Source organism: Bufo bufo, chromosome 1, assembly GCF_905171765.1.
Source record: "Bufo bufo chromosome 1, aBufBuf1.1, whole genome shotgun sequence".
Classification (NCBI taxonomy): domain Eukaryota; kingdom Metazoa; phylum Chordata; class Amphibia; order Anura; family Bufonidae; genus Bufo; species Bufo bufo.
In genome coordinates, this window is record NC_053389.1 from 347,166,464 (window position 1) to 347,190,129 (window position 23,666).

The window sequence follows — 23,666 nt, forward strand, 5'->3', positions numbered from 1 at the left end:
TGAGGCAGATCAGGAAGGACGTATCCAGCAGAGGCTGGTAAATAACTTGCTGCAATCCGCTCTGCGGTTGAACTTCTGTGAGAAAGGACATCAGGAAGAGAACCAAGTTGATGATAAATGTCGATTGCGTGAAAACATCTTTAATTAGATCAGATGAAAAGGATGACATACGTATAGCATAAATATGGGCCTAATTCTATATCAAAGAAAATGTTGCCCCTCAACAAGGGCAGACTTGCTTGCTAGTGATGCCAGGGTTGAGTATTTAATCTGCAGTAACATTTTGCAATGTTGCTTCTGAACAGCCACTGCATCCTAAAAATCTTAGCCTTGTACGCTTTGTTCATAGCTGTCGAAGGCCAGTATGCTTCTGAGAAGACAGAAGTGGTGATAATTAATTTTCTGTTGTCTCTTTTGCATCGTACACGCAGTGCTTCTGTCTCTATTGCCAACATAGATGTCATGACATTTCACGTAATTGCCGAGTTTATGACCCTGGCTTTTTAATTAGATCCAGCATTGTTCTGAATAGGACTATTATCACAATATTAGCATCCCTAGTAAACAGGAGAAAACAGAAGTGTACTGAGCACTTTGACCGCACGGCAAAAAAAGCAGGAAAAAGCAGAATCCAGCCAACGAATAAAACACATGGAGTAACTTTATTTAATCTTAAAGGGATCCAAATAGGAAACGGACATACAGTGATATATGGCTAATAGAAGGCAGGATTCAAATGACTAATATAACAGAATGGAGAGGAGACACCTTGGATGCAAAACATCTAAGTCCTTAAAATGTAACTAATGTTTTCATTTAAAAAAAATAAAAATTTAACACATGTTACTGCTGCAGCATTATGCATAAAGCAATCTTTAGTTTCTTTACATACCACTGTTTTCCTTGAGTTTTTCCCCTTAGTTACGGCTGTTTTAACCTCTACAATAGGAGGATCTTCTCAATATGGCTCCACCCCATTTTGGAAACTACACTCAAAGAATTTTGCAAGGGGTGCAGTGAGTGCTTTGACCCATAGGTGTTTCATGGAATTTGGAAACACTTGACAAAAAAATAGAAAATTACATTTTCTCCAATAAAATGTTGCTTTAGCCCCAAATTTTTCATTTTCACAAAGAGAAACAGGAGAAAAGGGACCCAACAATTTGTTACCCATTTTCTCCTGAATACGACAATACCCATATGTGGTCATAAATTGCTGTCTGGCCACACTGCAGAGTTCAGAAGAGAGAGCACTATGTGTGCTGGTCGACAACTGCAGAGGCTCGGACGTAAAAATTTTAAAAAAAGAAACCCTCAATAAGTGAGCCATTTTGGAAACCACACCCTTCATATAATTTACCAAGGGGAGCATTTTAAACCCACATGCGTTTCTGCAAGAAATCATAGCAGATTGTATAAAAATGCAATTTTTACTTAGCACTAAGGGTACTTGTACACTTGCGTTAAAGTTTTCCGGCATTGAGTTCCGTACATAGGGGCTCTATACCGGAAAAAATCTGATCAGTTTTATCCTAATGCATTCTGAATGGAGAGCAATCCGTTCAGTATGCATCAGGATGTCTTCAGTTCAGTCACTCTTACGGTATTTTCTCAGTCCAAAATTCCGGAACACTTGCTCCGGAACACTTATATTCCATTGAAATACAGTACAGACCAAAAGTTTGGACACACCTTCTCATTCAAAGAGTTTTCTTTATTTTCATGACTATGAAAGCATCAAAACTATGAATTAACACATGTGGAATTATATACATAACAAACAAGTGTGAAACAACTGAAAATATGTCATATTCTAGGTTCTTCAAAGTAGCCACCTTTTGCTTTGATTACTGCTTTGCACACTCTTGGCATTCTCTTGATGAGCTTAAAGAGGTAGTCCCCTGAAATGGTCTTCCAACAGTCTTGAAGGAGTTCCCAGAGATGCTTAGCACTTGTTGGCCCTTTTGCCTTCACTCTGCGGTCCAGCTCACCCCAAAGCATCTCGATTGGGTTCAGGTCCGGTGACTGTGGAGGCCAGGTCATCTGGCGCAGCACCCCATCACTCTCCTTCATGGTCAAATAGCCCTTATTTTCAAAGTTTTCCCAATTTTTTGGCTGACCTTCATTTCTTAAAGTAATGATGGCCACTCGTTTTTCTTTACTTAGCTGCTTTTTTCTTGCCATATTACAAATTCTAACAGTCTATTCAGTAGGACTATCAGCTGTGTATCCACCTGACTTCTCCTCAACGCAACTGATGGTCCCAACCCCATTTATAAGGCAAGAAATCCCACTTATTAAACCTGACAGGGCACATGTCACGGCTGTGTTGTGGTCTGTTATTGTGGACCATGACACTTTTGCCGTGCATGCTTGTTGCCGGTGGCAACATGTTGTTTTGCATGTTTTGACACTTCCCCTTTAAGTTGTGTGTCCTTTCCCATTCTGTTGTGCACAAGGTTATGTTTGTATGCACTGTGACTCCTCCCTTCACTTGCGGTTGTCCGCGGCAACGTCTGGTGTTGTGAGCATGTGGTGGCAGTGTCTCGGCCTGTTGGCTGTTCCGCAAGACATGGTTGCCACGCATGCCGTTGCCGGCGGTAACAGGTGAGTGTGAGTATGTGTATTCCCCTTTAAGTTGCTGTCTTCCCTTCCCTGGTGTTGGAAGGGTTAATTCCCTTCTGTGTTGTGTGAACACTGGGTGTGTCTGTGTGGGTGTGGCTACTTGGGCCTATATAGCCTCTGCTGAGTGCAGTAGTCAGAGGGGTACTCCAGCCTTGGTTGCAAGCTGGAGGCACCCTCCTGGTCCCTTATACCAGCTGCCAGTGAGGGTCACCATTGTGGTCATAGAATGTGTTACCTGATGTTATGAAAATGTTGTTATGTGGTGTCTGTCATTTATTGCAGCGTATGGTTTCCTGGGTTCCTGTGTGGTGTGTGCTCTGTCTCTAGTGTTGTTGTGGACAGCAGCACTTATACTTGGGTTCCAGGCTCTGTGTCTGTGGCAGGTAGGTGTGGTACTAGTTGCACTTACCTGCCATTGCCATATGTCTGTTTCTGACCCCCTTTCCATGCAGCTTGGCCAGTGAGACTCCTGTTCCTCCATATCCAGAAGGAACAGGTCGTCTTACCCTGCTCTTAGTTTAGGGCCACCTGAGGGCTAGCAGGGACTTCAAGGTTCCGGAGCATGAGCCCTCCTACCATCAAGGTCGGCTCATGTAGCTAGGAGTCAGGGTCAGATTAGGGATGCGATTAGGAGGTGACCGGCTCCCTAATTCTACTGTCCTGGCCAAGCAGCGATTAACATCTCGTGGCACTGCACGGCTGAGGGTTTTCCCCATCCTCAGCCGTGACAGCACACCTGTGAAGTGAAAACCATTTCAGGGGTCTACCTCTTGAAGCTCATCAAGAGAATGCCAAGAGTGTGCAAAGCAGTAATCAAAGCAAAAGGTGGCTACTTTGAAGAACCTAGAATATGACATATTTTCAGTTGTTTCACACTTGTTTGTTATGTATATAATTCCACATGTGTTAATTCATAGTTTTGATGCCTTCAGTGTGAATCTACAATTTTCATAGTCATGAAAATAAAGAAAACTCTTTGAATGAGAAGGTGTGTCCAAACTTTTGGTCTGTACTGTACATTAATGCCGGATCCGGCACCAAGTGTTCCGGCAAAACGGATCCGGTTTTCCTTTAAAAATGCAAAAAAAAAAAAAAAAAATACTGGATCCGTTTTTCCGGATGACACCAGAGAGACAGATCCAGTGTTTCAATGCATTTGATGATGATCCGGATTAGTCTACAAATGCTATCCGTTTGCACACGGATTTCCGGATCCAGCAGGCAGTATCGGCAACGGTTCTGCCTGCCAAATCTTCACAACGCAAGTATGAAAGTACCCTAAGATATGCTATTTTTCTGCCGAATATATTGTGCCCAGTATATGCCAATGTGAAAAGAAAAACTTATTATTATGCTGTGCTTCCTGGTTTTATAAACACCCTAAATGTGTCCCTAATCTTTTGCCTGCACATGCAACAGCGCTCAGGAGTACAAAAGCACATCCACATTTGAGGCCCAATGTGGTGATGTACATATCTTATTCTGACAATAGTAGAGGCTCTGTGGCAAAATAATGCAACCTACGAGAAGCGAACCAATTTTGGAAACTCTGCCCATCAAGGTATTAAGGGTGGAGTGAGCATTTTGATGCCACAAGTATTTTGCAGAAATGAATGTGCAAGTTTCCTAGAGACATGGCACTTAAGTGACCAATATGCTGTGCCCAGCTGGTTCCACCAGAGACTCATTGCACACTAATTGAATAGATAGGTGGGTTCTACCAGGTGCATAAATGCAAAAAATTTGGGTGTAAGCTGCTGTATGAGCACACGGCAGGGCTCAGAAGGGAGAGAGCGCCATTTGGCTTTTGAGGCAAACATTTTGCTGGAATGCTTTTCGAGTGCACAGTTGCAGAGACCTTGACTTACCCACACAGTGAAAACCACTATGAGTGACCTATTTTGGAAACTAAACTCATAGAAACATAGAATGTGTCGGCAGATAAGAACCATTTGGCCCATCTAGTCTGCCCAATATACTGAATGCTATGAATAGCCCTTGGCCCTATCTTATATAAAGGATGGCCTTATGCCTATCCCATGCATGCTTAAACTCCTTCACTACCACTACCAGCTATGACTTCTGCAGGACGGCTATTCCATGCATCCACTACTCGCTCAGTAAAGTAATAATTCCTGATATTACCTTTAAACCTTTGCCCCTCTAATTTAAAACTATGTCCTCTTGTAGCAGTTTTTCTGCTTTTAAATATTCTCTCCTCTTTTACCTTGTTGATTCCCTTTATGTATTTAAAAGTTTCTATCATATCCCCTCTGTCTCGTCTTTCTTCCAAGCTATACATGTTAAGGTCCTTTAATCTTTCCTGGTAAGTTTTATCCTGCAATCCATGTACCAGTTTAGTAGCTCTTCTCTGAACTCTCTCCAAAGTATCAATATCCTTCTGGAGATATGGTCTCCAGTACTGCGCACAATACTCCAAATGAGGTCTCACTAGTGCTCTGTAGAGCGGCATGAGCACCTCCCAATTTCTACTGATAATGCCTCTCCCTATACACCCAAGCATTCTGCTAGCATTTCCTGCTGCTCTATGACATTGTCTGCCTACCTTTAAGTCTTCTGAAATAATGACCCCTAAATCCCTTTCCTCAGATACTGAGGTTAGGACCGTATCACTGATTTTATATTCTACTCTTGTGTTTTTACGCCCCAGGTGTATTATCTTGCACTTATCAACATGAAATTTTAGTTGCCAGATTTTTGACCATTCCTCTAGTTTTCCTAAATCCTTTTCCATTTGGTGTATCCCTCCAGGAACATCAACCCTGTTACAAATCTTTGTGTCATCAGCAAAAAGACACCTTACCATCGAGGCCTTCTGCAATTTCGCTGATAAAGATATTAAACAATATGGGTCCCAGAACAGATCCCTGAGGTACCCCACTGGTAACAAGACCATGGTCCGAATATACTCCATTGACTACAACCCTCTGTTGTCTGTCCCTCAGCCACTGCCTAATCCATTCAACAATATGGGAGTCCAAGCCCAAAGACTCTAATTTATTGATTAGCCTTCTATATGGGACAGTATCAAAAGCCTTACTAAAGTCTAGATAAGCGATGTCTACTGCACCTCTGCCATCTATTATTTTAGTCACCCAATAAAATAAAATAAATCAATAAGATTAGTTTGACATGATCTCCCTGAAGTAAACCCATGCTGTTTTTCATCTTTCAATCCATGAGATTTTAGATGTTCCACAATCCTCTCCTTAAGTATGGTTTCCATTAATTTCCCCACTATTGATGTCAGGCTTACTGGCCTATAGTTGCCCGATTCCTCCCTACTACCTTTATTGTGAATGGGCACAACATTTGCTAATTTCCAATCTTCTGGGACAACTCCTGTTACAAGTGATAGATTTATTTAACCAGTTAATGGTTTTGCTAGTTCACCGCTAAGCTCTTTTAATAGCTTTGGGTGTATCCCATTAGGCCCCTGTGACTTATTTGTATTAATTTTAGACAGCTGACTTACAACCTCTTCCTCTGTAAAGACACATGCATCAAAAGATTCATTAGTCTTCCTTCCTAACTGAGGTCCTTTTCCTTCATTTTCCTTTGTAAAAACTGAACAGTATTCATTGAGGCAGTCAGCTAGTTCTTTATCTTCTTCCATAGATAAACTCCACAAATTCTTTATCAAGGGGTGGAGTGAACACTGGTGTTTTGCAGAAATTACTGAGCAGAAGACTGTGTGAAATCTCCACAGATATGGCATTTCATTGCCCAATGTGCTGTGCCCAGCTGGTGCCATCTAAGACACTAGGAATTCGTACCGAATTTCTCAAAAAGTTCAGATTCTAATAAACCCAAATTTTTTGAGAGACACTAGTATGATACTCTGGGTTTCTTGGAAATATATATGCATTGCCTGGAGGTTACGCTCTCATTATGGAGAGTACCTACTCTGCATAGTAAATGTGTGGAGTATTGTAGACCAGGCAATGTCCCTCTGGGTTTCTGGGAAAGATATTCAGGTCAGCTTTCCTAAGCCTATCTAATGTCAGCAGATGTAAGATGTGCTAATTGTCATATATATTTTAAAAAAATATATGAATTACCATGTCTAACATCAGAAGAAATTACTTTATCTTTTTTGTGATTAAAATAAAATTTTGCATAGCTTTGGATTTTTGACAGCTTTTCTGACAAAGGATAAGAAAGGTAAATCTTTCTGATGTCAGCTGATGTTAGATATGCTAATTTGCATATAGTTTTCCCAGAAACCAAGCAGAGCGTTGTCTCGCTTACAGAAGTCATCACGTATATTAACTGGTCACCATAATAGAAATAGTACCCACCCAGTGGTCCCTTTCCCCAAAGCCTCTCAACTAAAAAACCGTTGAAATGAATAGCAGGGAGCTGTCTTATTCAAGTGAATGGGACGGAGGAGCTGTAATTACACTGCTCGCCACTGCAATGTTGGCAGCGAGCAGGTAAACAGTGAAGAGAGCACAACATTCTCTTCATACAGTTGATTGGTGAAGGTGCTTGCAGTAAGGCCCCCGCTGACCTGATATTGATTATATCAATATCGAAAAACCGGAAGACCACTTTATGATATGAGAATTTGCATCTATTCCTCACAGATAGCGAGAGTAGTGTTGCCTGCCATACAATACTTAAATATTTTTTGGTCTCCCTAATGATAAAGAGCACCGCAAAAAGTATTCCGACGGACATACAGCTAAGCAAGGTAATTTTCTTTGCAACATTCTGGTTCTTTTATCCTTTTTGAAGGAGAGCTAGTTTGAATATCTCATTGAGAGAACTGTAATCCTGGGGGGGTATATTCTAGTTGTTTTGCATGCATATCTAACTTTTAGTTGAATATTATATGTGTGGTGTTTTTCTCCTCTTCTAGACTTTATTTGCGGAGGCTTTTTAGAAAAGATAAATTTTTTGATTAAATCAGAGCATATTTGATTGGTCCAGAATTGGTTTGAGTCTGGATGGAACTTTTCAAAAAGTTTGAATAAATCGGACCAAAACAAAAACAAGAAGTTTTCTCATCTCCAGTTAAAATCCAATTTTTTTTGGACACTGATGAATTCCGAATTGATTTGCTCATCTCTAGTATGTATATTTATACATATTTCCTTGTGCTTCATAGATCAATATTTTTAGGTTTGTTCTACAATACTCCGCACACTAGATGCTCCCCATATTGAAAAAGCTCATTCAAGTTTTTCCAGAAAAAATATACCGTAAGTCCTAAAAACAAGCAGTGGCAGCGGGTCTGGACCCCCCAGGACAACCAGCGAATAATTTTTATTTTTTTTTAATCCCTCAGGGCCGCACCGCTTATCACCACAGGCGGTGCGGCCCTGGTTCTAGTTGCCAGCGGTGGTGTTGGGGCAGTAGGAGAGGAATGCTTCCATTGTGGAAGCGCTCATCTCCATATTCATTTGTATCGCCGTCCTCAGGACAGCAATACAGATGACTGTGCTGAGGCGGCCCTGCGGGGCAGAGGAGGGAGAGGCGTCTTCCTTCCCTGTTCTTCTGATAGGCCGCAGGCATTAATGCCTGCGGCTTATCAGAGTCCGGCTGGGTAGCTGGTAATCTGGCATTTCTTACAGCCCCTTTTTTTGGGGGTGGCACTCTGGGGGAATTTATTTCTTGCCCATTTTTGGAGGGGCAATATGGGGGCATTTCCTATTGGCACATTATGGGAAGAGGAACCATGGGGGCATCTAGGGGCTCTAAAGGGGCTTTTTTTTATTGCCACATTATGGGGGGCACTATGGGGAAGTGGGGCTCTAAAGGGGCCTTTTTTTTACTGGCATATTATGGTAGGCACTATAGGGGAGAGCGGCACTATGGGGCATCTGGTGGCACTATAGAGGCATTTTTTACTGGCACATTATGGTAGGCACTATAGGGGAGAGCGGCACAATGGGGCATTATTTGGAGGCACTATGGGGGATTGGAGCACTGTTGGGGCATCTAGTGGCACTAAGAAGGGGCATTTTTTTTACTGGCATATTATGGGGTATTTTATACTGGCATACATTATGGGGACATTAGCTCAACTGTGGGCACTAAGCGGGGGTATTTCATGTACTGTCATAAGGAGAATTATTACTACTAGGGGGTATTATGGGGAGCTTTACTACTACTGGGGGGCTATGAGGAACATGATTACTAGTATGGGCACTACAGGGGAATTATTACTACTAAGTGTGCTCTGGCAGAGAATTATTTCTTTTGGTGGGATTTTGGGGAGGACTGTTACTTTGGGGAGTCACAGTATCAGCTTAGCACATCTATTTTTGGGGGACATTATCTTTATACTATTAGTGTCTGGGCGCAGTTATTTTTTTAGAGCACTGTGTGCCAATAATTGTTGAAGGGGGCACTATCTGTGTGGTAGTAGTATTTCCAGGGGGACTGTTTCTGCAGTATAGTTGTGGGGGTGGCAGGAAAGGGTGTTCAGAAGATGTGACGATGATGAAAATGTGGGAAACTAATGTCTGTTTGTCAATCTCTGCAGAGATGAGAGATGGCTGAAAAATCATCATGGCGGTCTGGTCTGAATGGAGAAGATGAGGAAAGAGACCATCTACAACAAAGGTGACATCACTGGATGTAAGAGGTATGTGGAGCTATGTAGGAGAGGAGATGCTCCGGCTCCTCCCCCTGCCATTTGCAGAAGGAGGATTCAGAGCTGGGTGAGGACGGCCAGGGGGGGCGGGGGGCAGCAGGCCACGGGCCGGTTGCAGATGGTGAGGGGGACCACAGGCCTTGAGAAAGATCTGGGGAGGGAGGAGAGCGGAGAAGCTTCATGGCTGTAGCCTGCTGTTGTCTACTGTATAATGTGAAAAAGGCAGTGCAGCAAGGACACACCCTCCCCTCTCCGTATTAAATGTAGAGACAGGCCTCAACAATAGAATTTCAGCTGTACAATGTTTGTTGGGAGTGGCCTATTATATGTAGGAGGGGCTTTTAATGATGGGCGGGGCTAAAAATGCACTCCTACAGATCTTTTAGAAATGGCTAGGCAAAAGAATCAGTGCAACACGCTACGCGCACCGCATTTTTAAATATAAAGGGGGCTTTAAAAAATGAGCGTGCAAAAGAATTGGCACAGCGCGCTACACATGCCATATTTTTTGCCTTTCGGACACCCCCTAGACAAAATTCCTGGGTGCTCCCCTAAAGACAAGAGAGTATTATATACCAACTTTCAAGGCAATTGGAACGTAAGTGATTTAGGTAGATTTGATTTGTCCCAAAATCAAATTTTTCTCAAAAGTCCAGCAAATTTCCAAAAATTTGCTCATCTCTACAACACACCCTTTAAATTGTTAGGCAGGTTCTACTGGCTACTGAAATGACAATTGTGGATATAGACTGCTGTTTGAGTACTCTGCACAGTTCAGCGGGGAAAGACCAACTTTTGGCTTTTGTGGCGCAGATTCTGATGGATTGGTTTATGGGGGCAATGTTGCTTTTGAACAGCCTCTGGAAGTAGTACTGCCATTTTCTGAGAACCATACAGAAGGTTTCTTATTTTTCTCTCAAGCTGTGTGAGGGCTTATTTATTTATTGTGAGGGATTAGTCACCATTACTATTTTGGGTTACATATGACATCTTGATAACTTTTTATTTCATTTTTTGGGAAGCAGGGAGCAATTCCACCATTGCTTTTTGGGTATTGTTATTGCAGCATACACAGTGCATGAAAAGTGTCATGTTATACTTATTTCTTTATTCTGCCTGTCAGTACAATTACAGAGATACCAATTTTATTTAGGTTTTTAAGTTTTACCACTTTGTGGGGGAAAAAAACTAAGTTTTTGCATTGCCATTTACTGAAAGCCATAGTTTTTTTTTTCCTGGTGATTGTTGTATGAGGGCTCATTTTGTTGCATGATGAGGTCACGTTGTCATTGGTACCATTTTTGGGTACTTATGACTTTTAGATCGCTTGATATTGTGCCTGTTGGGAGTCAAGATGACTAAAAAGTGTCTGTTCTGCCAGTTTTTATTTATTTTTTCACTGACAGGATAGATCATGTGATTTTTTTTTAGACCAGGTCATTACAGACACAACGATACCAAATATTTTTTTTCTTTTTCAGTTTCACACAATAGAAGCATTTTTGAAAAAAATATATTTTTTGCATCACCGTTTTCAGAGAGCCTTTTTTTTAAAAAACTTTTTGCAGGATGAGGGGATGTTTTTATTGGTCCTGTTTCAGGGTACATAGTACATTTTGATCACTTGATATTAACACTTTTTGACCACTGATTCTAAGATGGAGAGTGGAGGGATGAGGAGAACTAAATTACTACAGGGAGAAAAAGGCATTTTTCTATGATAACATATTACACAGCTTCTTATACAAGTGTAATACTGATATATGCAATGTTTGTAGAGATTACCATGACCATTTTAAGTGAAGTTTAAAGTAGAAACAAAAACTAATTATTTTCAGCATCCGCTCCTGATTGTGCAGCAAAAAAAAAAAAAAAAAGCATCAAAAACAGCATCATAACTGACCTGTGTGATGACAGAAACCATCTGGAAGGCAATGTCTTGATATACTCAGAGTGATATAAATTTCAAATTCATACTATTGAAAGGTATGCAACTTTGGCATTAGAAGTACACAAATAGTAACACCAAACATTTCGCCTTGAGACCCTAAGTTTCCATTTAATGGGGTTGCCCCACTTCAGCAAATGGCATTTATCATGTAGAGAAAGTTAATACAAGGCACTTACTAATGTATTGTGATTGTCCACATTGCCTCCTTTGCTGGCTGGATTAAGTTTTCCATGACATCATACACTGCTCTTATCCAGGGGTTACAACCAACCTGCAATCCAACAGTGGTGGACGTGCTTGCAAACTATAGGAAAAAGCGCTAGCCTCTCTGGTAAGATGCCTTTCTGGTGACGCAACTCCTGTCCCAACCACTTCCTATCTGCACTACAGCAGTGGCCATAACTTCTGTAAATGAGCAGTGTATAATGCAATGAAAAAATGAATCAAGCCAGCAAAGGAGGCAATATGGACAATCATAATACGTTAGTAAGTGCCTTGTATTAACTTTGTCTACATGATCAAGGCCATTTGCTGAAATGAGGCATGCCCTTTAACGTAAATCTGTCAAGTCCCACAAGGCTTATTATAGGAGGTTTTCCACCTTTTAGATATTAGGGTCCTATCCTCCAAAAAGTTAATCAATATAAGATTGGTGGGGGTCCAATGCCCCCAAATGTAATCTGCATGCGGCAGCAGCCACAGTCACCGGAAAAACAAAAGAAAAAAGAAAAAGGCTACATCCACTTTGCAGTGGCCATGACAGCATACTGCATCTTAGATCCAATTCGCTTCTGCTTTCAGCTCCAATCACTTACTCAGCAAGCAACATGATCGGTGGCAGTGCTGGGTAATGGAGGACACCTCATCAGTGAATTGTTTCATTTGGGAGCCTCATGGTATGGATCTCCATGGCTGAGCAGCTGCACACAAGCCTTACATCACCAAGCACAATGCCAAGTGTCAGAAAGAGTGGTGTTAAAGGGGTTGCCCGGGTTCAGAGCTGAACCCGGACATACCCATAATTTCACCCAAGCAGCCCCCCTGATGTTAGCATCTGAGCATTTCATGCTCTGATGTACTCCCTTGCCCTGTGCTGGATTGTGCAGAGCAAGGGCTCTTATTTACAATAACACACTGCCGGGCGGAGAAGTGTGTTCGGTGACGTCACCGGCTCTGATGGGCGGGCTTTAGCGCAGCCCTAGCCGTTTTACAGACTAGGGCAGCTCTAAAGCCCGCCCATCAGTGCCGGTGATGTCCCCGGGCTCACTGCTAGGCGGAAGCCTCTGCCTGGCAGCCCTATGGAGAGCCCGATACGTCACCGGAACTCCAGAAAATGCCTTTACCCTGCACGATTTAGTGCAGGGCAAAGGAGAGCATCGGTGCATGAACTGCTCCGATGCTCAAGTCAGGGGGGCTGCCGGGGGGGAAAATGGGGATATGTCCGGGTTCAACTCTGAACCCGGACAACCCCTTTAAGCACGCTGCCACTGGACTATGGAGCAGTGGAAATGTGATCTGTGGAGTGACAAATCACATATCTGCTAGCTTGATAAACGAATCTGAGTTTGGCAAATGCCAGGAGGATGTTACTTGCATGTCTGCATCTTGTTAACTGTATGTTTGGTGGAGGAGGAATAATGCTATAGGGCTGTTATGAAGGGGTCAGCCTAGGTCCACTAGTTTCTGTGAAGAAATATCTTGGGCTACATGCACACGACAGTTTTTCATGGCCATTTTGCATCAGTGTGTGCATCCATTTTCTGACCGTGTGTCCTTTTTTAATGTCCATTTTGCATCCGTTTTAAAAACGGACATGAAAAATGGATGAATTTGATTGGCAGTTATTTCTAGACCCACCGTTCTGAGAACATCCACAGCATGGTAGGCCCCCAGCTAAAATAATTTCCCCCATAGTGTAAGAATTTTTTTTTACTGCCCCCAGCTTTAATAATGCCCCCTATTTTGGCCCCAGCTAAAATAATGTCTTCCAAGGTGTAATTTTTTTTATAGTGCCCAGAGCTTTAATAATACCCCCATGTAAGCCCCCAGCTAAAATAATGTCTCCCATAGTGCGCGATTTTTTTTTTACCGCCCCCAGCTTTAATAATGCTCCCAATGTAGTTCCCCATCTTAAATAATGTCCCCTATTGTGTAGGAATTCTATTTTTTTAATGCCCCCAGCTTTAATAATGCCTCCAATGTAGGGCCCCATCTTCAATCATTTCTACCATGGTTTAAATAATGCCCCATAATGGCCCACCACAGTTATTTTTTTGTTGATTTTACAAAACAAAACCTCACCTTATCCACTTGCTCGCGCTGCAGCAGTCTCTTCTCTCTTCACTGAACGGGACCTGCCGAAGGTGCGTGATGACGTCACTGTGCGCTCCCGCGTGGTCACGTCACCACGCATATTGCAGGTCCTGCTCAATGAAGAGAGAAGAGACTGCTGCAGCGCGAGCAAGTGGATAAGGTGAGTTATTTTATTTTTAACCCCTCCTGGGTAAAGTGTACCCGTTTTTAACGGCCGTTAGACAGGTGCACTCCTGTCAATCGGCCGTTAAAAACGGTCCCATTGATTTCAATGGGTCCGCCTGACCGTGAAAACGGCCAAAAATAGGACGTGTCCTATTTTTGGACGGACGCTATTCACTTGCCGTTAAAAGAACGGCCATGTGAAAAGCACCATAGACTTTCATTGGTGCTAAAAATGGCCGTGTGACAGGCGTTACTTAGACGACCGTCACACGGCCATTATTTACGGTCGTGTGCATGAGGCCTTAATGTGTCAGCATACCGAGACATTTTGTAGGCTTCCAATTTTGAGGGAACAGTTTGGGGAAGATCATTTTCTGCTACAACATGACAAGGTCCATAAAGGCATGAGGGTGAGTTTGGTGTGGAAAAACTGACTGCCTTGCCCAGGGCCCTGACCTAAAACCCTATTGAATACTTTTGGAATTAACTAGAACTGAGATTACAAACCAGGTAGTCTCATCCAACATCAGTGTCTGACCGCACAAATGCGCTTTTGGACGAATGTACAAGATTTTTTGTGTCTCTCTGGTAATTTTTGCCCAAAGTCTAACCAAAAGAGTAAAAGCTGTTTTAGCTGCAAAGTGGGGAACCAACTCGACAGAAATCCCTATGGATTTTGAATAGGATGTTATAACAGCTCCTGTAGGTGTAATCTGCAAGTGCTTCAATACTTTTATCCATACAGTGAAGGTAGTCACAGGGTGGATGGTTAAGGGAGGAAAAGGTTAAGTAATTAGTAATAACTCATAAGCACAGTCCAGTACCTCAATCCTGACAGAACTATATATATGTGTAGATAAGTGAAAAAGAGAGAGACACAGATAGAGAGAGACAGAGAAATAAGGAGTGTGACAGTGAGACACACACACACACACACAGAATTTGCTACATCAGCAGCTCGTGCCCACTGCCGCCCAGCTCTCCCAGGTGCCGCTCCACTCACTTTCACACTCTTGCAGCCCGAACCTACTGGCCTTCATCTACTCCCTTGTGGAGAGTTCAGCTGCTGGAGTCGCCTGTGTGTTCTCCCTAACAGGCTACATACACCCTGTTTCTTGTGGCCAAGGCCTCTCCCCTCACATGTGCACCCTCCTCTCAGCACTTAAAAGGCCAGTGTTTGCACCCTAATTCCCACCAGCCAGTGGCGGGTCACCTTTGGGTACTTAAAAGGGTTATCTCACTTCAGCAAATGGCATTTATCATGTAGAGAAAGTTAATACAAGGCACTTACTAATGTATTGTCCATATTGCCTCCTTTACTGGCTTGATTCACTTTTCCATCACATTATACACTGCTCATATCCAGGGGTTACGACCACCCTGAAATCCAGCAGCAGTGGCCATGCTTGTACACTATAGGAAAAGGCACTTTTTCTTAGTGTGCAAGCATGGCCACCACTGCTGGATTGCAGGATGCACTCTCTCTCTCTCTCTCTCTCTCTCTCTTTCTGACACCCACAGCAATGTAATGCATCATTCAGCTGTAGAAAATTATTGGTTTCAACTTTGCTTTTGAATGGGTAAAAATAAATAAATGAATAAATAAACTTCACACTGGCCATTTGCAGTGCCAAGTTGGGGCCAGGTGAGCAGCAGCAGTGTGGATGGAAACCTTTGAGGGGAGCAATGATTTTCTCTTTTTTTTTTTTAGCTCATTCTAGCCCTTGTGAAAAATAAAATGTGTATTCCCCTGGAAAACCCTGTTTTACAAACCATCCAAAAAAATAAGCCATGCAATGTGATTTCAATATTGATGTACATGTAAGACAGCTTACCAGTCCATCGCAGTTGCTTATAGCAACTGATGTATTTGGTAGATCAGTTATATCGCCAATATACAAGCAATTTCTGTGTAGCGGTTCTATTTCAGTCACATTGGAATCTTCCTCCCATTCCACTGTTGCTCCAGGTGCAATAAGTTTTGAGTTCAATTTTAATCTTAGATGAAATTCTGTGCCAAAAATAGTAACATTATAATAAATTTTATGCCCAGCAGATTCTTTATTGGCCTCGACAAGATCTCTCTGAAACCGAGCCTTTTGTCTTTTTGAGACTGCATGCGATAGAAAATTCCCCTCTGCATCTGTACTGATCGGAGTTACAAGGCTGTATTCTTCAATCTTCTGCAAAAGAGAATCTAAAAAATAAAAGAATGTGTTCAGGAAGCCAACTTTCACAGAAATCATGACACAAATAGAATCTAAATAAGACGGGTTTGGTGTTGTGAGGACACAGTTCGGTGACAGCCCATTTTCATGTTTATGCATACTTCTCATATTACAGCATTAATTGCCAACATCTGTTAGATTTTCTTTCCTAAGCTGACGTTGCATAGGCCTGCACTGACCAGGCCCATGGAAACAAGTACACTCATTACAATATGCATTCTTGGTTTGTGAACACGTCCACACTTGCACAGAACTTTAAAAACCACCTGTAACATTTCTCATGTACATGAGGCCCATCACTCACTCCATATGAAAGATTCTGATTTGTAGGGTATTAATAAAGACATGCGCAGACTTCTGTGAGGCTCTACCTTCTGTATGTATCAAATTTTAACACCTTAAGGCCCCTTTCACACGGGCGAGATGCGCGAGGTGAACGCATTGCACCCGCACTGAATCCGGACCTATTCATTTCTCTATATTCTGCGTTTTTGACGCAACGCAGGCACCATAGAAGTGAATGGGGCCGTGTGAAAATCGCAAGCATCCGCAAGCAAGTGCGGATGCGGTGCGATTTTCGTGCATGGTTGCTAGGGGACGATCGGGCTGGGGACCCGATCTGTATTATTTTCCCTTATAACATGGTTTATAGGGAAAATAATAGCATTCTGAATACAGAATGCAAAGTAAAATAGTGATGGAGGGGTTAAAAATAAAAAAATTAACTCACCGAGTCCACTTGATCGCGTAGTTGCGGATCTCTGTCTTCTTCTGTAATGTTGAGCTGCCGGCTAAGGACCTGTGGTGACGTCACATCACATGGTCCAATCACATGGTCCCCCACCATGGTGATGAACCATGTGATTGGACCATGTGATGAGCACAGTGACGTCACCACAGGTCCTGAAGATAGAACAGAGACCGGCAGCTATGGAGCAGGCAAGTTAACATTTATTTATTTTTTAACCCCTCCATCCCTAATTTACTTTGCATTCTGTATTAAGAATGCTATTATTTTCCCTTATAACCATGTTATAAAGGGAAAATAATAAAATCTACACAACACCTAACCCAAACCTGAACTTCAGTGATGAAGTCCGGGTTTGGGTACCAAACATGGCGATTTTTCTCACACGAGTGCAAAACGCATTAAAACACTTTGCACTCGCGCAGAAAGATCGCGCATTTTACCGCAACGCACCGGCATCTTATCGGGCCCTCACACGCTCGTGTGAAAGAGGCCTAGAGGAGGCAAAAAATAGAAATTAATTCTTTGGTCAAAGTCCTAGGGCTACACATGCTCCCAGTTTCATTCACCTAAATGGTGCCATTGCAGAGATCCCCTGCTGTTCCCTACTAGGCCTCAGATGAAGCCTGTGCTGCTATAACTACAGAGCGGTGCTGTCCTGAGCCACCTCAGGGTCAGTATAAGAATTATACACCGTGTGCTCTGCAGGACAGTTAAGAAGTAAAATTACCTCAGGTTTATGTCTGTCGAGCTCCATGACACATCATTCACACTCCAGTTTCACACTTTCACTTCTGTGGGAGGGGCTTAGTGGTGTGCAGCTGCCTATTGACATCCATGTACTGAGAGGTAACTGCTATGCAGCTGACTCAGTTGCTGGAGATAGCAGCCACTTGATGCTGCAATGTGGAGAATACATAGCAACACAAAGTAAAAGGGAGCTGAAAACCGGAACAATGTAAAACTAAAGAACAAATATAAAAACCAAGCATTGTCTGATATTTCATTTTTAACCGGAATGGTCCTTTAAAAGCGTTCTACGCTGTTTCACTACTGAAGATCTATTCTTTGGATAGATAATAAGAATCTTATTGGCGGGGGTCGCAGTTCACTTCAATGGGGCTGAGCTGCTCTCAGGCCAGTGATAATAGTCGTGACACTATTGTGCCTGAGGGAAACAGCGAGAAGGCCACCGCGGTACTGCGAGCATCGCTGCCTTTTCAAACTGCTGATCGGCGGAGATCCGACACCCAGGATGATCTAACAAAGGATAGATCATCAGTAATCAAAAGCTTGCAAGCTTGTTTGACATTTTGATCTCTGCATTTTAAAATTGCATAACTTTTCTATTTTTCCACCGACATATGAGGGAAAGTTTTATATAGGCAAGTTTTAGTGACACCACTTACATTCCGCCATTTGTTCTTCGGGTTTAGATTTTTACTAGATTCATTGAGCAGTAATAATGACATTTTAAGGCCTCTTGCACACGATCCTATGTATTTTGCGATCCGCAAAAAATACGGATGACATCCGTGTGCTTTCCGTAATTTGCAGAACGGAACAGCTGGCCCCTAATATCCTTGTAATGCGGAGAATAATAGGACATGTTCTATTTTTTGCGGAACAGAAATATGGACATACGGAAACGGAATGCACACAGAGTACCTTCTGTTTTTTTTGTGGACCCATTGAAGTGAATGGTTCCGCATAGAGTCTGCAAAAAAAAAAAAACGGAACAGACACGGAAAGAAAATACGTTCGTGTGCAAGAGGCTTAACTCTGCTGGTCAGTACAATTATGAAGATACCAAATGTAAATGTAAAAAAATCTAAGACATTGCTTTGTGTCGCCATATTCTGACACACAACTTACGTAAGAAAAAAAAATTACAATTCCAGTTTTTTTTTTTTGTTTTTTACAAGGTTTACTGTGTGGGTTAACCCCTTAATGACAGGGCCATTTTGCACCTTCGTGATAAGGCTTATTTTGGAAAATCTGACATGTATCACTTTATGTGGTAATAACTTTGGAACACTTTTACTTATCGAAGCCATTCTGAGATTGTTTTCTCGTGACACATTGTACTTCTATTTCACCTTTATTTATGAAAAAAAATCCCAAATTTACCAAAAAATTTTAAACATTCACAATTTTCTAAATTTATATTTCTCTGCTTTTAAAACAGAAAGTGATACCTCATAAAATATTTATTACTTAACATTCCCCATATGTCTACTTTATGTTGGTATCATTTTGTAAATGTCATTTTATTTTTTTGGGACGTTAGAAAGCTTAAAATTTTAGAAGCAATTCTTAAAATTTTTAAGACAAATTTCCCAAACCCACTTTTTAAAGGACCAATTCAGGTCTGAAGTCACTTTGTGGGGCTTACATGGTAGAAACCACCCATAAACTATCCCATTTTGGAAACTACACTCCTCAAGTTACTCAAAACTGATTTTACAAACTTTGTTAACCCTTTAGGTATTCCACAAGAATTAAATTTAATTTAAAAATGTCACTTTTGTGGCAGAATTTCCACTTTAATACATCTTTTTCTAACAGAGGGTTAACAGCCAAACAAAACTCAATATTTATTACCCTGATTCTGCGGTTTACAGTAACACCCCACATGTGGTGGTAAACTGATGTAAGGGCACACGGCAGGGCACAGAAGAAAAGGAGCGCCATATCGTTTTTAGATGGTAATTTTGCTGGACTGGTTTTTAGACACCATGTCCCATTTGAAGCCCCTACAGTAGAAACAATGAAAAAGTGATCAAATTTTGGAAAATACGGGATAAGGTGACAGTTTTATTGGTACTATTTTGGGGTACATATGATTTTTAATTGCTCTATATTATGTTTTTTGTGAGGCAAGGTAACCAAAGAATGGATGCTTTGGCACAGTTTTTATTTTTCGTTCATCTGTTAGATCATGTGCTATTTTTATAGAGTAGGTTGTTATGGATGCGATTATATCAAATATGTCTACTTTCTTTGTTTTTTCCAGTTTTACATAATAAAGCATTTTTGAAAACAAAATTATGTTTTTGGGTCTCTATTTTCTGAACGATCGTCTCGTGCAGGGGCACAATTTTTGCAGGAAGAGTTTACGATTTTACGGGTACCATTTTTGAGTACATATAATTTTGTGATCATTTATTATTACACTTTTTGGGGCAAGGTGACCCAAAAAATTGGTAATTTTGGCACAGTTTTTATTTATTTATACTGTGTTCTCCTTAGGGGTTAGGTCATGTGATATTTTTATAGAGCTGTTTGTTACGGACGTGGTGATACTAAACATGTTTAGGGTATTGTATTTTCTTAATTTTTACCCAATTATAAATATACGTATACGGGCAAATGTTAGATTTTTTTTTTATTTTTTTTTTACTTTTCTCATTTGTTTTTACACTTTTTTTTTTTACACTTTTTTGACTCAGACCCACATGGTTCTTGAAGATCTAGTGGGTCTAATGGCTCTACAATACACTTAGTACACTGTATAGTGTACTGCACTGTATTTTCATTCACAGTAAGCCTGACAGGGTCCTGCCAGAGGCAACCCTGGATGCCCGTAAATGGCGTCCAGTTGCCATAGTAACTATCGGGAGGCTGCCACAGCAGAGCAGCAGTCCCATGAGAGACCTACACGGCAAAAAAATGGAACAGGGTTTGCATGCGAGTGCAGCATAAGCGAAATGAAAGCAGACCCCAATGATGACCAGGTATCAAATAACCTGAATCTAATGCCGTATAGGTGAAAAAAGAAAGCAAAGACTCACCAAAAAAGACAGTGTGCTATATCACCCAGGATGGCGTTTAGGCATTAGATTCAGGTTATTTGATACCTGGTCATCATTGGGGTCTGCTTTCATTTCGCTTATGCTGCACTCGCATGCAAACCCTGTTCCATTTTTTGCCGTGTAGGTTCCCCTTTGATTGCTGACTCAACTGTCACCCATGCTTTTATATTTGACACGTGTGCTTTCCCAGGGTGGCACTCTTTTTCTGCTTCTTTTCACTTTTTAACGGCATATTACTTATTGCTTTATATTTTAATAATGTTGCAATAAAATTATATTTTTATATACGGTACTATGAGCTCAGTTTTCTTGTTTTTTCGCTTGTTTCACTCGGGAGCTAGTACCGAGTTACAACTACGGGTGTCCTTTTGGTTGCACTGGGTGGACACTGTCTTCCACTTTTTGCCAATTGGCCACCTTTGGTCTTTATTGGTTTTTTCATATTACAAGCTATACTGTCGTATAAGCCAGACTCCTATGGGAAAAATCTAATATGTATGAGGGTCCTATAGGAGATAAGCCACTACTAGACTCCTATTCCCCTCTCGCCAATTAAATAAACATGTACATGTCTCCACAAATGTCAAAATTGCAGAAAGCAAAACGTTATTCCTTGCATATGTACACTGTAAAAAAAAAAAAAATGTACCCAACAGTTTACACTTGTGTTACATACAAAGAGGCATGAAATAGTTCGATTTTCACCACCCCAACCTTGCTTAGAGGCTCTGCAGTCTGACTGTGGATGTAAAACCATTGTGTCAACCAACAGATTTGATGCTCCTAATGGCATTTTCCTGACATTACCCTGGTAATTACCCCTTAACCTCTGTACAGGGATCTCGACTTCGCTAAAGGGAAGTCACTAGGGTGCTAACTGGTGGATTAGTCTCTAAGTGATTGAAAGCTAACCCACAATGGTCAGAGACAACGATGCAAAGTACCAAAGGGTCAGGCAAAAATCATAGTCAGAGACAGGCTGAGGTAAGGGCTGGAGTGGTATGTGCAATATGGAAAATGGTCCTAGGTCATGGCAGGCAGCAAAGGGTCAATACAGAGGTCAGGCACAGGTCAAATCAGGCAGGATTAGGAATCTAGTTAACAAACAGAGGTCCACACGTACAAATAAATACAGCACAATCAGATGAACTAACAAGCTAGACAATATATTTCTCAGGCACCCTGCCATAGGGGAAGGTGCCTCAACTACATAAAGATGACCAGCTACTGGCAGAGGGTAGAAGCCTTGCTGGCAAGAACAGGCAAAAGCTTGCCAGGGAGGATGTGATGGAGGCCTATGACGGCCAGGCCAGCCGCAAGGAAGCAGAAGGGTAAGTGGAGCAGCACCTGTGACCACCCAGGATAGCAGAGGGGTGGCAGGCATGGGAGGCGGATATATCAGTATTCCCACCTTCTTTGGTGCTGACAGTTGTAAAAAAATAAATAAAAAAAATCTGTAGAAATAGGGGCATCAATGTTCTCAACAGGCTCCCAATACCTCTTCTCCAGATCAAAACCTTCCCAATCCACAAGGGAGAAGCTTTTACCTCTAATCTTCATGTCCAGAATACACATGATTTCATATACAATTTCTATGCTGACAGGAGATAAAGCAAGAACTGAATCTCTTGTGTAACTATTGAAGACAACTGGCTTCAGGACACATGAAAAGAATTAGGAATACAGGGACGTTGGAAGTCTTAACTTCTATGAGACTGGAAATTGTTTCAACACCTCAAAAAGGACCAAGAAAGAGTACCTTATAAATCATCCTCATTGTGTTAGCACACGGTCTTGTCCCGCTTTTCTGCCATGTATATGCATGAAAAAAATCGCTTTATAAAGTACTCTTCTCTAGCTCCACAAGTCACGTTAGAAGTCAAGGGGGTAGCCCTTCCCTCACTCCAAGCTGTAACTCCCCTGCCCTAACCCCGTCTCTATGCAGTCTAATTGACACCCGGCTCAGTCGCCGGGACCGCGCTTGTACAGGCGGCGCATGCGCCGTCGTACTCATGCGCGATCCTGTAACTGAATCGCGCATGGAGCGTGAAGATCGGGGTGCGCGCATGAGGAAGAGAAGACAGGCAGGCATCGGGGACGGCGCATGCGCGATTCAGTTACAGGATCGCGCTTGAGTCCGGCGGCGCATGCGCCGCCTGTACAAGCGCGGTCCCGGCGACTGAGCCGGGTGTCAATTAGACTGCATAGAGGCGGGGTTAGGGCAGGGGAGTTACAGCCTGGTGTGAGGGAAGGGCTACCCCCTTGACTTCTAACGTGACTTGTGGAGCTGGAGAAGAGTACTTTATAAGGCGATTTTTTCATGCATATACATGCCAGAAAAGCGGGACAAGACTGTATGATAACACAATGAGGATGATCTATAAGGTACTTTTGATAGTTTATTAAGTGAAATGCAGGTGAAAGGTTCGCTTTAAGGAAAGCCAGAAAACTGAGGTGGTTAGCACTGGTGCCTTGCAGCGCTGGGGTCCTAGGTTCGAATCCGACCAAGGACAACCATCTGCATGGAGTTTGTATGTTCTCCCCGTGTTTGCGTGGGTTTCCTTCCGGTACTCTGGTTTCCTCCCAAAGAGATACTGATTGTGAGCCCCATTGGGGACAGTTGGTTGCTAATGTCTGTAAAGTGCTGCGGAATATAGTAGCGCTATATAAGTGCATAAAATAAATAAATAAATAAATATATATAAGCAGAGGCCCATAGAAGAGAGGTTTCATTTTAATGACAAATCTGGGTGAAGCTATTAACAAAGAAATCAGTTAACAGAACATCAAAGGAGATGGGTACATGGAGAGAAATCCTTATCTGATGACCATACACAATGAAGAAGGGAGTCTTATCTGTAGATTCACTGGGATATTTATTGTAGGAAAACCATGCCCAGGGAAGAAAATCAGCCCAATTTTCATGACATGCAGAGGTGAAGTGTCGCAAATAACGAACCAGAATATGATCGATGCACTCCATTTCCCCTTTGGTCTGTGAATGGTAAGCAGAAGAAAAGTCCAATTTGATGTCCAATATTTTCTTTGGGGGCTTATTCTGGGCATAAGTACAACAGGTAGCAACAAATTGCAGGCAGGGTCAAAGATATGCTGGGGCTCAACTACCCGATGAGTAGGGTAGAATAAAAGCAAGTGGGCATTAGACTTGATATTGTTTTCTGCAGGACGGAATTGA

General features: G+C 42.1%; 1 protein-coding gene across 1 annotated transcript in view; it reads right to left on the reverse strand.

The window, feature by feature from the left end:
• The window catches only part of LOC121009531 (A disintegrin and metalloproteinase with thrombospondin motifs 2-like), a 775,073-nt gene that overhangs the window by 698,689 nt on the left and 52,718 nt on the right, over positions 1-23,666 (reverse strand). The window contains exon 2 of the mRNA XM_040442735.1: positions 15,515-15,876. Coding sequence (XP_040298669.1) covers positions 15,515-15,876 — 362 coding nt within the window. The remainder of the gene's footprint in view (positions 1-15,514; positions 15,877-23,666) is intronic.